The sequence below is a fragment of the Notamacropus eugenii genome, chromosome 3, assembly GCF_028372415.1.
Source record: "Notamacropus eugenii isolate mMacEug1 chromosome 3, mMacEug1.pri_v2, whole genome shotgun sequence".
In the NCBI taxonomy this organism is placed as follows: Eukaryota; Metazoa; Chordata; class Mammalia; order Diprotodontia; family Macropodidae; genus Notamacropus; species Notamacropus eugenii.
This window is the reverse complement of record NC_092874.1, coordinates 129,306,762-129,320,313: the sequence shown is the minus strand read 5'-3', so window position 1 is coordinate 129,320,313 and position 13,552 is coordinate 129,306,762. Positions and strand designations below refer to the sequence as shown.

Genomic DNA, 13,552 nt, shown 5'->3' with positions numbered 1-13,552 from the left:
ACACTTCTCTACTGAAAAGCCTAAAATGTTATCTAGGGAGGCAGTAAGGAATACTAGATGTAGAATCAGAAAAACCTGGGTTCAGATTTTATTTCTGACTCTTACTGTAAATTTGTGGATATGGGTTCAAATCCTTTTCTTTGGATTTATTACTTGAGTGATCCTGAAAATTATTTGGTCTCAGTTTTCTCACTTGTAAAATAAGGGGGTTGAATTAAATGACCTTAGATGTCCCTTATAGTTCTAAATCTATGACACTATGAAGTCAGTCAACTTCTTTGACCCTCAGTGTCCCTGTATATAAAATGAGGATGGTATCTGTGGTACCTACCTCACCTGGTTGTTGTGAAGCTTAAAGGGGGCAGTGTATGTAGTGCACTTGAGAGTGATCATTTAAATGTCACTTATTCTATTGAAATTATTGTGTTTTTGTTTTTATTATTGGTTCCAATATGATTTCATCTTGAATGGGAATTTCCCACTATACACACACACACACACACACACACACACGTGTTAATTTTATATATATATATATATATATATATATATATATACACACACACACACACATATATATGCCCTGTTGTCTCTAATTATCATTTAGAGAATCAAATAAAATAACTGATTTAAAGTATTTTATAAACCTATTATGTATGTATTATGTATTATGTAAATAAAGTCCAAATTCCTCAGGCCAGTGTTCATTCAGTGTCTTTCACAATGTCACTCCAATGTGCCTTTCTAGTCTTATCACAAACTATAACCAACTACTATTTTGCCCATACCCAAAACATACCTTCATTTTTCTCCTGGATGATGCTACTCACTTCTTCTCTATCTGTTGAAATATATCCCATCTAGGATCCCATGATCTGTCCTTCAAGGACCAGGTCAAAAACTATTTCCTCCATGAAGCCTGCCCTGATTCCATCAACCAGAAGTGCTCTGTCTTTCCTCTGTACTGTTCACATTTTTTTTTTTTGTAGATTTTTTTTATGCAATCAGGGTTAAGTGACTTGCCCAGGGTCACACAGCTAGTAAGTGTTATAAGCTGGATTTGAACTGAGGTCTTCCTGACTCTAGGGCTGGTGCTGTATCCACTGTGCCAGCTAGCTGCTCTTGTGCTAGTGACTTCACATGTTTGTCACCCACTAAGTTATAACCTTGAAGGAGTTTTTAAAAATCATTTAATTTATTTTTTCTTCACTGCTTAGCAGATAGCTTGGCACACTGTAGGCCCTTAATCAGTGCTAGCTGTTATTATTATCTTACATATTGTTTGTACTTGGTTGTTTACATGTTGATTCCCTCCTTAGATTGTGATCTCCTTGAGAGCAAGAACTGTTTTTGCCTTCTTGGCATCCCTAGAAAAACAGGAATGTAAGAAATGTTTGTTGACTTGACTTGACTAGTGTACCATAAAACTTTTACCAGTTAAAATTGGCAGCAGTGAATGGTGGTATTGGAGGCAGCTGGATGGTTCAGTGGATAGAATTCTGGACCTGGACGCAGCAAGATCTGAGTTCAAAATCAGCCTCAGAAAGTTACTAGTTGTATGACTAGACAAGTCACTTAAGGTCTGTTTGCCTTAATCTATTGGAGAAGAAAATGACAAACCACTCCATTATGTTTCCCAAGAAAAGTCTACATGGGGTTGCAAGGAGTCTGATACAGCTGAATGACTAAACAGCGAAAAAAATGATGGCATTAAAAATTCACTTTGTTTATTAAAAGGAGAATATTAGTAATAACATCCATGTCTGTACACTTGATAGAGCACAGTAGTTGTGAGGCTAAGGACTGATCTGCTTATGGGCCATTTGTCTCCATCCTGTCATGGGCAGCTTGATACTGATTTCAAGGGACAAAATGAAGCATTTCAGTCTGTCACAAGTATTGGAAAAACTAATTCCAAAGACTAGCATACTTGGGTTAGTAGTGTCAGATTTGGATTCCAAAGAGAACATTCAGTTAAGAATAACAATAGTTCTTCTTTGGGTGTTTACAAGTTTATGGGTTTGGCTATTCATCTAAATTTCTTTAGGTGAAATATCTGAAAGGACTTGAATGGTTTCCCTTTTTTTTTTTTCTACTTGCCTACTTAACTCTTGATTTTCAACTACATTGCAAAAACATCTTATAAGCAGAATTCACCATGTATCTATTTTCTAAAAGCTGATAATTATAATAGATAACAAGACCTTATGGAGAAGTTGTAGAAGTCCTTATAACAAATGCAGCGCACTGAATATTGTTTCATATTTTTATAAATATTCAAAGAAATGTAATAGGAATTACCTATTTCCAGGTTTTAGATCTAAATGCTTACTGTGATGAAAAGGTGTAAATTAAATAATCAGGTTAACATTGATTGATAGGACCTATGTCTGCAAGTTTAAAACAGTCATCACTTTTTTCCTCATAGCCTGGTGATAATTAGCGGGAGACATAGTTATCAACACTTAGCACATAGTCGTGAAGATGTTCTCTGCTTATACAGAACAGATGGAATATCGATGTTGAATCTTCTTATATATTAAATAATATGCTTTAATAGTTTTCCAGATGTTTTAGGGCATAATTTACATGTGACAACCCTTCATTGGAAGGATGTGAAACGTCTTCAGCAGAGAACAATGCGTTAGTGGTTCTTCAGTGGGAGAAAGGGGTATAAATTTTAAACAGAAACATATTCCTTTATACTGTAGGATGATGGTGTATTAAAAGTGATAAGATTAAAATGAGAAGATTCATGTATGAAGCCAGGCACTGCCACTTATAAGTTCTACAACACTGATTCAGTCATATCACTGCTATGGGTCTCAACTAGAGTAGATGTTCTCTAACGTCAGAGGGCATGCTAATTCTACCACAAACCCTGCTCCAGCATCCTGTAAGAGACAATGTTCAGATCTTTAAGAAGTCGAGGGCATTAGTAGAAGGTGCTCCTCTCAGAGACTGTCTCCTTCTCTGTAAAATGAGGATAATAATGCCTATAGTACCCACCTCCCTCGTTTTGTCAAGAGTTAGATATGACCATAGACATAACAAGGTTGTCATCTGGAGCTCCTGCAAGAGGAAGTCAATTTTTAAGTTTTCAGTGTGAGCATGTACATCTTGAAAACTGGCAAATATTGTCAATCAGGGATTGGGTTATTTTTTAATTGTTTAGAATTTAGAAAGTGATGGAGAAAATGTTATTAATTCATATTAAACCCATCAGTTTGTTGTGCATTTGTGGTGCATAGGTGGTGCAATGGATACAGTGTTAGGCCTGGAGTCAGGAAGACCTGAATTAAAATTGGGTCTCGGACCCTTCTAGCTGTATGATCCTGGGCAAGTCACTTTACCCTGTTTGCCTCTGTTTTCTCATCTGTTACATGAACTGGAGAAGGAAATAGCAAACCACTCCAGTATCTTTGCCAAGAAAACCCCAAAAAGGGGTCACAAAGAGTTAGATAGGACTGAAAAATAACTAAACAACCACAAAATGCTGTTTCAGAGAGCAGATGGTTAAACATTTACCAGTCAGCCTTGGATAGAAAACATATTAGGAATCTTGAAAGCGTTATATGTATGCTATCTCTCTTATCAGTCTGCCTCTTTAAAATAAAAGCCTATCCATTGCCAGCAGAAATCTCATTTAAATTCATTGAAAGTTTCATCTTTCCTCTGTGGTTTATTTGAATTGTTTTAAATTCCAGTTCAAATATTATATCTATTTGCATATTTTTTTTCTTTTTTCAGACTCCCTTCTGCTAAGTTAAAGTTACACTCTGTAATTCTTATCTATCTCTCATTCTGTTCCATCTCTAGGTTGTTGGTCAAAGCTGATTGCTTAGCTTGGGACAGTTCTTCCATGAACATTCATTAAAAAATAGGGACTGGAACTGTCATTGATTTGGTATAGGGAACTCCCTTTGCCAGGGCAGGGGAGTACTTTCTTTGTAAATTATACTCTGAGAGAATTGCCTGGTGCCCAGAGACATTAAGTGACTTGGATCAGTATGTGGTCAAGCTGAAACTTGAACCTAGACCTTCATTTCTAGCTCTCAATCCGCGCATAGTGCCGTGCTGCTTCTCCTTGGCCATGGGCATTCATCTACAAATGAATTATACAACACATTCAGGGGAATTCACTAGATTTTCTTCTGAGGTCAAGTATCAGTTTACCTTGCGGATGTGGCAAAGCGTTGCTTAAATTTTTGAACCTTTAGGGATGAACATCAAACAACATTACAATCAAACAACGCCAGTCTTCTGAAACTCAAAAATATTTAATTCTTCTGTCAATGCTCAGATATAAGAATGACTCGATTTGACTCATACCCCTAGAATAAGGACCAGTAACCTTTCTAACCCCAAAGGCAAAAACATTTTAATAGAAATTCTTCCATCTCTAGTACATGACATCCATGATTCATTTTGGAATTAAGAAATGAGAAAATGCTTAAGGAGCATGGATGACTAACTTCCCATTCCTATTCATATACTTAGAGCTAGAAGAGATCTTTGAGATCATCTATTCCAATCTCTTTATCTTAAAGAAACTAATGAAGCCCAGAGAAATGAAAGAATTTGCCTATAGTCATACAAGATGGAAGCAACAGTTGGAATTTGAACTAATATTATTGGATTCCAAAGCTAGTCCTCTTTTCTCTTCACTGTCCTGTTTCCCCTGTCTTGAGAAGGTAATAGTATCTCTACATATCAATAAATAATAATACAAACATGTAAATATACATATGCATATATATGAATATATAGCCCTCCTGTTAATTTGTAAAGTGTTCCAAAAACATGTCGTTGAAACTCATAAGAAGAAAAGCAATTATGATGGCTCCTATTTTAGTAACACTCTCCTCACAACAACCTTTAGAGATAGGTAGAATGACCTTAAGCAGGGGTGTACTTGTTCAACAACTGGCTCTCCAGAAAAAAATATATATACACAGCATAGTTTTATGTTTAAGATGGTTGATTAACATTTTCTCCATCACTTTCTTATGTCTTGACTCTAGACAATCAATAAAACAGTAAATCAAGCCCAAATTTGTAACTTTTACCAGTTTCCAAAGTACACATGCTCATAATGAAAATTTAACAATCAAGTCTCAGGAGGAAATAGGATCTGACTCCTACACATTTCTGTGAGCTGGTGAAGTTCTGGCAGATCTCATAGCAGGGATTTAGATGCCATTGGATTTATGTGATAAATACATTTTTAATCATTTTTTTCAATTAGCAAAAATTTGCCTTCTTTTCCTCTTAACTTCCCCCACCCTTCAACTGAGGAAGAAACCAAAAATCCAGTTGCAAACATGTATAGCTTATTTTAAAAAAAACAACCCATCAACACATCTGCATTTTACCAAGTATATAAAAAAGTGTCATTCTGAATCCTTTACTCTCTGTCAGGAGAGTGAGCGGCATCCAATCATTGGTCCTCTGGAATCATGCTTGGTCATTACTCGAATTAGAGTCCTCAAGTCTTTCAAAGTTGTTTATCTTGACACTAGTTGTCATTCTATAAATGACCAGTTCTCCTGATTCTGCTTGCTGCACTCTGCACCAGTTCATCAGTCTTCCCAGATTTCTCTGAAACCATCTCCTTAGTCATTTTTTATAGTCCTACAGTAAAGCATAACTCCATCGGCCATTCTTCAGTTGGTGGGCATCCCTTCAGTTTCCAATTCTTTGTCATCGCAAAAGGAGCTATAAATATATGTTTTTACTTCCTTAGAGGGATTTTTGTTTGTTTGCTTAGGACTAATCTCCTTTGTTATTGTTGTTCAGTTGTGTCCTATTCGTCAAGACCCCACGTGGGTTTTCTGGGCAAAGATACTCTACTGGTTTGCCATTTTTCTCTCCCAGCTCATTTTACAGATGAGGAAGTTGAGACAAACAGGATTAAGTGACTTGCCCAGGGTCACACAGTTAGTATCTGAGGCCAGATTTGAACTCATAAAAATGAGTCGTCTTGATTGCAGGCCTAATGCTCTATTCATTGTACTACATAGGTGCCCTGGACTAATCTTGTACCCTCCTTTAATTACCACTTCTCTAGATTTAGAATTCTAAGACATAAGGTCTCAGTACTGACTCAGCCACTTCTTAGCTAGTTCTGTGATGTTGGGCAAGTGACAGACCTCTCTGAGCTTAATTCCTTCATCTGCAAAATAAGAAAGTTGGACTAGATGATCTCCAAGTCTCTTCTACCTCTAAATTTGATTCTCTTATTAATAATAATCAGATGTATTGTTATTTACATGACCAAAGGTTGGCTGCATTTTCAAATTCCTATTTTTATACCTTTGAAAAAAATGTCATCCTTTCCAGGTTCCTGATAAGCTTCCCTTAAAGGTCTTATCATTTAATCCACTGTCTCAATCAGTAGATATACATTTAAGTGCTGTCTGTATTTAAGACACAGCTTAAGTCACATGAAAATCATAAAACATAGATGACTTTTTCGTTGGTTATTAACATATTTTATTGTTTTTGGACAACGTATATGAAAGGTACACATACAAATATATAGACACAACCCAAGGTAATTTGGGGGAAGTGACTGCAAGTTGAGATGTAGAGTAGCTCCTAAGTTGAACTTTGAAGACAAGCAGAGATTCTGAGAGATGTACATAATGAGGAAGTGCATTCCAGGCCTGGGGGACACTCTGTGCAAAGTCATGGAGGTGGATGACAATGTTATTGTAGGAGAGAAATAGCAAGAAGGCTGGTTTGACTGGAACACAGAGTGTGTGAAGAGTATTACTATAGAGTAAGGCTAGATAGGTAGATTGGAGCCAGGTTGTAAAGGGCTTTATATGCCAGAGAAAGGAGTTTGTACCTTATTTTTAAGATACAGAGTCAGTGCAGTTTACTGAACAGGGGAGTGACATGATCAGACCTGTGTTTTAGAAATAATACTTTTATACCTGAGTTGAAAATAGATTACAGAGAGACTTGAGGTGGGAGGACAAATTAGGAGACTCGTAAAGTAGTCCAGGTAAGAAGCGATGAAATCTTCAACTAGGGAATGAGATTCCATTGATTTGGATATCTGGTTCAATTTTTTAACTTGCTAAATGGTTTTTCTTCTCCTTAAAAAGCTCAATATATTATGTTCTGAACTTCACTGTTTAGCATCTTAAAGTTTTTTCAATTAATATTAATCATATGATTATCAATGGTCTCCATGCCTGATTATCAAATACAGATTTCATTGTCCAGTGTCTAAGTCCCTTCAATAAATGACACAGGACCCCAATCACAATTCTCACTCCTCTCCTCAAAGGTCCCTCTGCTTCAATCATACTTCCTGTCTGCATGTGACTTGTTCATTCTTGCTTAAGAGATTGTTAAGTGTAGGGATCATAATTTCTGTTGTTTCCTTTGGAGACTTCCATGCTCAGGGGACGCTCAATGAATATTTGTTGAATTAATGGGCAGTGTTTTAAAACTGCTCCCTTCTCACCTTTATCTATACCAAAGAGTGTCTTAATGTCTCTGTGGTATCTGGAGGAAGTATGGAATACTACAGGACCCTCCCAGCACCTTTTCCATGATTTTATCTATAATGAAGCCGTGGAAAACATACTTTTAAAGTCTTTGGGCAGAGAAAGCTAATGGGTTTGATAAGATCAAGATTGAAATGTGTCTTGACAGAATGGAACACTGAGAAAATCAACAAGATGAAATTTGACAAGATAAATAGGAATTCCTGTATTTTGGTTCAAAAGCTCAGTTATTCAACTAGAGGATGGGGGAATCTGATTTCAAAATCATGTGAAAAAGAGCTTGGGATTTCATTTAGCTAAAGCTTAATGTGATTCATCACTATGGTATGATTATCGAAGAAACTAATAACATCTTAAGCTTCATTACTGGAAGTAGAGTTTACATCATAACAAATAATAGTCCCTTCTATTTTAGTCTACCCAGGCAGACCCAGCCCACACTCTGTGTGGACCTATGGTCCAGAACAGATCTGGAACATTACATTTAAGTTGTGGTAATACAGATCAAGAACAACATTGAAAACCTAGAATGAGTCCAGAGGAGGGCAGATAGAACGGTGAGACATCTAAAAAGTATGATGCATGGGGGAAGGGAGGAGAATAATCATTTATATAGAGCATATGATGTACCAGGCTCTGTGCTAAGGACTTTTTGTTTTACAAACGTAAGCTCATTTCACCCTCACAGCAACCCTGAGTTCAAAACTATTTTGATAACACAAAGATTTTTTTTTCATTTCTAATGCATTAAATCTGAAAAGATAAAACCCATGGAAACAAAAGCTATTTTGGAGGATACTCAGTAATTTTTAGAATAAATAGGGATCTGGAATCCAAAGAGTTTGAGAACTTCTGGCTTACAGAAAAAAACTAAAGGCATACTTCACTCTTGGAAGCCGTATCACTGTTCCTTGGTTCGAAGTCCTATTTGTTTTCTGTTCCTCCTGACTTTATTCAGGGTCATTTTTTCCCCCAAAGGTTTATCCTTTTCTATCCCTCTAAGAACATAGCTCTAGTTTTTCACATTCATGTCATTGCTATGCATTGTTAAGTAGATGAATATATAAATTATATGCCGTCTCACACTACTTACATCTTCAGAAAACAATTCAAGCAAAACAAAAGTTACTAAAAATAGCTCCTGTGAGACTGTATTTTGCCTAAAACCGCATTAGAATAACCATCCTGGAATTTCATAAACATAAAATTATTATTTTTTCACTTATACATGTATTTCTATTTAGAATGAATGACTTTTGAATAATATTTCAAATAAATTAAATGAGCCACGTCAAAGAGTGTCATTAGCAGGTTTAATTATCTGAGTTTTTTAATTAAGGTTGTTTTACATTGCTTTAAAGCAGCAGTTGGTTCTTTACTCCTCTCAATAGTTTCGAGTTTGCTTTAACCAGATGCTACACTTATTATCTGAATGAAAATAGATGCAAGTTATATTGGGTCAGAGTTGCAGCTGATTCCATTTGTATTCATTCTTAAACCCCTCATCAACAAGGCTAGCATCTGTTGGAAAGAAAAACTCCCCTGCTTCCAGTTGCCTGTTTCATGATGATTTCCTTGGCTTGTGTCTGGCACTGCTATATGAGCCTAGATCAAATATGAGGCTACATCTTTTTTTATTGTTATTAGCAAAATGGCACTACTGTGATCTCTCGATTACACTTAATCACAGCATGCCTTGTTTTACAAGCAGTTAAAAATCTGAAATAGAAGAGGGCTCGGGATATGCTAAAGAAAGTATCTTCAGCTTCACTTCTGTTCCTATACAGTGAAAGGGATACATGATAGATGTACAGTGGAAGACTGATTTGCCAGGTTGGGGAGAGGTTTCATTTCTCTGCAAAGTGCTATTTAGTACCAAACAGAGCTCCAAGTGCCTTTTCTTCTTTCAATATGTCTGATATCTGCTCTTTCTTCTGCTTCTGGTACAGGTAAAAATAATATGAACCGGGAATGGGGTGGCACAGTGACAGCATCATTCGGTGCATTCTGTTTCTCTGTAGTAGGTTTGTTAGTACAATTTAAGAAGTGTTTTGCGAGGGGTGGTTTAAGTTCTATAAATATCATTCCTAGTGCCTGGCACATAGTACATACTTTAACATATGCTTGCTAAGTTGAGTTGAAATGTCATCACTTTCCAAGAATCCAGATGCTGTTTTCTATTTAAAACATTTCATGGTGTCGTTTATTCTTGTTTTTCTCTCTAGAAAATGTTTTCAGACTGCACATTTTTACTTAGAAGATAGCACATCACCTCGAGTCATTTCTTCACCCCCAACACCCATCTTTCCTATTTCAGGTAATGCTTTTGAATTATTGTGTGAAAGAAAAGTACAATATCGAATGCTTTGTGGTTGTGGTGTCTTATGTTGTAAACATGCATGCTCCTCCAAACAGTCAACACTTCCAGATTTATATTTATATGTTTTTAGCCATAAAATATAGCCAGCACTTCATGATGATTGTCATGAGCAAACATTTATATTACCTGCCTCATTTTTTAAAATTACTACAATAATGTGAGAGGAAACTAAATAATGAAAAGAATCGGTCATGTTAAAACAACAGTAGTTATTATGGATAAGAAGCAATTATAAGAACAGTAAAGGTCATTTTCTTTTCTGGTCACCTGTGATTTTTTTCTTCTTAACTGCATTTAAGAAGAGACCATCTTGAAAATGTCTCAACAAATTTGAAGACTTTAAAAGTTCAGACATGGGGAGTATACTGCTTGTTAATATTTAGAATTTAACATTTATAAAAACTTTTAAATTTCAGAGAAGACTCTATGTAGTCAGCCGCTAAAATACCTTAACTTAAACACTGTAGCTAAGAGTTTTCTATTTCACAGACACTTATGTAAGGAGTAAGGTTTTTGTAAGCAGCCCAGCAAGATGAACAATCAAAATGGTTGTCCAGTCGCTCCTCAAAAACTCCTTGGAAAAGAGTAAGAGAGAAGGGAAATGGAGGAAGGGAATATGGAAAGGCATAAGGATGGTCTTCAAAAACCAGGGGGGAAGCACATCATTTCTCTAACTGTTGATTTTATTGAAATTTCTTTAGTTTAGAAATCAGTCCCAGAACATTGCCAGGTTGTTATGCAAAATCTCAGTGCCTAAGGGATGTGGATGAGAGAAAGCACCACACTTTTCCTAATTTTCCAATTTTTTGCTGTCCAGCAAAGGGGTAAATGATGCCGCCCAGTGTTTTGTTAACTCTTTCTCTCTTAACACTTTTCAGTCCTGCTTTTTTGTTGACTCACTCAAATGCTTGATGCACATTTTTCTAAAGCAATTGCATGTAAAGAAGTTAATTAAACTTCCACCAGCTCTCATTTGTCTACATATTTGTCTACACAGGGCTCATCTCTACTCTGCCAGCACATCTCCTTCTCCTGTTTAATCAATGTAGGCTTAAAGAATGCAGACTAATTATAACCTTACACTAAGTAAAACATATTCTGGTTATTGGAAACAATTTCATTTTCAAGTCATATAATGAAGATGACCCAGGTTGCCAGGACGTTTCCTGGGAAGTTCCACTGAAGTCACTAACTGTCCTCTATGAAGAGAAAGACTGGGGAGATGTAGATAGGATTTTCTTCTTTGTACCAGAAGAGATTTCTTGTGACTTGTATGGAAATTAAAAATAGTTTCTGAATAGAGTTGTACCTGACATTGTTCAGGGGCAATTCATCATTACGCTTGATTGAACTCAAAATGAGGAACCATTTTTAGACATTTAACTCCACACAGATTTTATGAGAATATAATTGATTTGGGGTTACTTTGCTCCCCAGGGCATTTATGTGTGTGTATTAGTACTCTCCAGGTGTTGCTCACCCACTCATGTGCATTTTCTGCAGCACATCCTACCTATGCAACGACACAGGACAAAAAAGATCTAGGAGTTGGGGAGGAATGACAAATAACTGCACTTATCACTAGTCTCACCTCCGAGAAATTAGTCAGTGGGAACATTCCTTTAGGGTAATGGTCTTTAAACTCAAAACATTTGATTTAAGCAGTTTAAAACACTAAAGCTTTTTTATAGTTGGGATAATGGAAAATTAAAAAAAAAAACTTTTCAGACTATTTTGGACACATGGTCTAGCATGAATTTAAATTGTTCCACTGTCTACTGTTTCAGTTTTCTCATATTTCTAACAGGAGCTTCTTTGTAATTAAACTGAGGATCTCATTTCCTATAGATCTGTACCAGGAAATTTTTATAATAGTGTATATTGCAATGTTGGTGATGCTATCTGAATTCTAAATTAAATTTATGTATAGCAATTAATCATATTAACATATAAGAAAGTTGTTTTAGCTCAAGAGAAATATTTGAAAAGTACAACAAATAGATGATGAGTCCTATTCTAACAAAAAAAACAGAAAGAATTGAGATTGTCATTGAGATTCTAATATAAAACTAAATTTTTCCAGTGACCAGGATGGCTGTAGAAATCACTTGTTTTGAGGAACCTTCAATAGGTCACGTGGTAATCCCCAGTAAAGTCTTACTTAAATGCCTAATCATGGCACCACATATGTACTTTTGGGTTTTTGAAATATAAGTGCAAGAATGCACAAGATATACCAAATCCTACCAGGCTGGGAAGGCTTTGAGTTATGGACCCTGCAAAAAGAGGGTGTCTGACCAAGAACCATCCTATTTAATTGTAGAAAGTCTTGCTCTTTACCAGAACATTGGTCACCACATTATTCATTCTTTTAGCCAAAGCCCCTCACAAAGACATTTTACTAAGTAATGGAGGGATGACAATCTTTATGGGTAGAGAAGTGCCCACTCTGATGATCACAGATCTTTGAAATATTAACATAGCGTGTGCAAAATATTTTTAAGGTTTTTTTTTTTTAAATAAACTGGAACTCTTAGTGAGAAAATTCCACCAATGCAGGCTGTCACCTGCCCTACAACTTAATTGTGTTAAAGAGCTGCCTGGGGGAGCACCAAGAGGTTAAATAAGTTGCCCGGGGTTAACAGGATGCAAATTCAGCTATTTCTGATTCTGAAACCAACTTTTAACAATAATAATTAATAGCTAACATTTATATGGTATCTACAATATGTCAGGCACTGTGCTTAGCACTTTACAATTAATTATCTCGTTTGATCCTCACAACAACCTTGGGAGGTAGGCTTATTATTATCCCCATTTTATAGATGAGGAAACTGAAACAAATAGAGGTTAATTGACTTGCCCAGGATCACACAGCTAATGTCTGAGGTCAATCTGAAGTCAGGTCTTTGTGACTCCAGGCCCAAAACTCTATCCATTCTTGCACTGCACTGTGCTTCTGGGTAAAAGCTATTGCTTATTTCTACTAGAGGCAAAACAGTGTGGCACTGTGGAAGCAACTTATGTTTTGCTGTGCTGATAAATTGTATATTGATCATAGAATCACAGTGTTAGAACTAGAGGTGAGATCTTTAATATCAGTTCAAGTATTTTATTTTACATATGAGGGCACGAAGGCCAGAAAAAGTTAATTGGTTGCCCAAGGTCATTCAACTTAGCTAGTGACAAGAGACAGAACTCTAATTAGAGTCCCTGGCCTCCACAGTGTTGTGTGTGTGTGTTTGTGTGTGTATGTGTACACATAGGCACATATATGTATTACAAAACTGCAGTAACCTGTATAGATAGATGTTGTGACTCAAAACTGGACACACAGTAATGATAATATTGTGATTCCCTTTATTATTTTAGAAAGTGCCAAAATAATCCCTATCTTAAGCTTGAGGAAGTGAGTCTCCGAAAGATTAAATGGTAGAACTAGAATCAGAATGTAGGCTCAGCCCCCATAACTTCTGATGCCAAGACTTCTTTCCTCCAGACAATTTTGGCTCTTAATATCCACATTGTCTAATCTCTACAACATGGAAGAGTAGGTGGTAAATTTACGAATCAGGATTCTCTTATAGAGTACTATCATTCGGTTCCTTTGGGCCACATAAATGCACTGACTGGACTCCTAAGCAGTTAG

General features: G+C 36.3%; 1 protein-coding gene across 3 annotated transcripts in view; it reads left to right on the top strand.

Moving 5' to 3' along the window:
* The window catches only part of PTPRZ1 (protein tyrosine phosphatase receptor type Z1), a 234,360-nt gene that overhangs the window by 182,576 nt on the left and 38,232 nt on the right, over nucleotides 1-13,552 (top strand). For all 3 annotated transcript variants that reach the window (XM_072652894.1, XM_072652893.1, XM_072652892.1), the window contains exon 14: nucleotides 9,749-9,840. In XM_072652894.1, coding sequence (XP_072508995.1) covers nucleotides 9,749-9,840 — 92 coding nt within the window. The remainder of the gene's footprint in view (nucleotides 1-9,748; nucleotides 9,841-13,552) is intronic.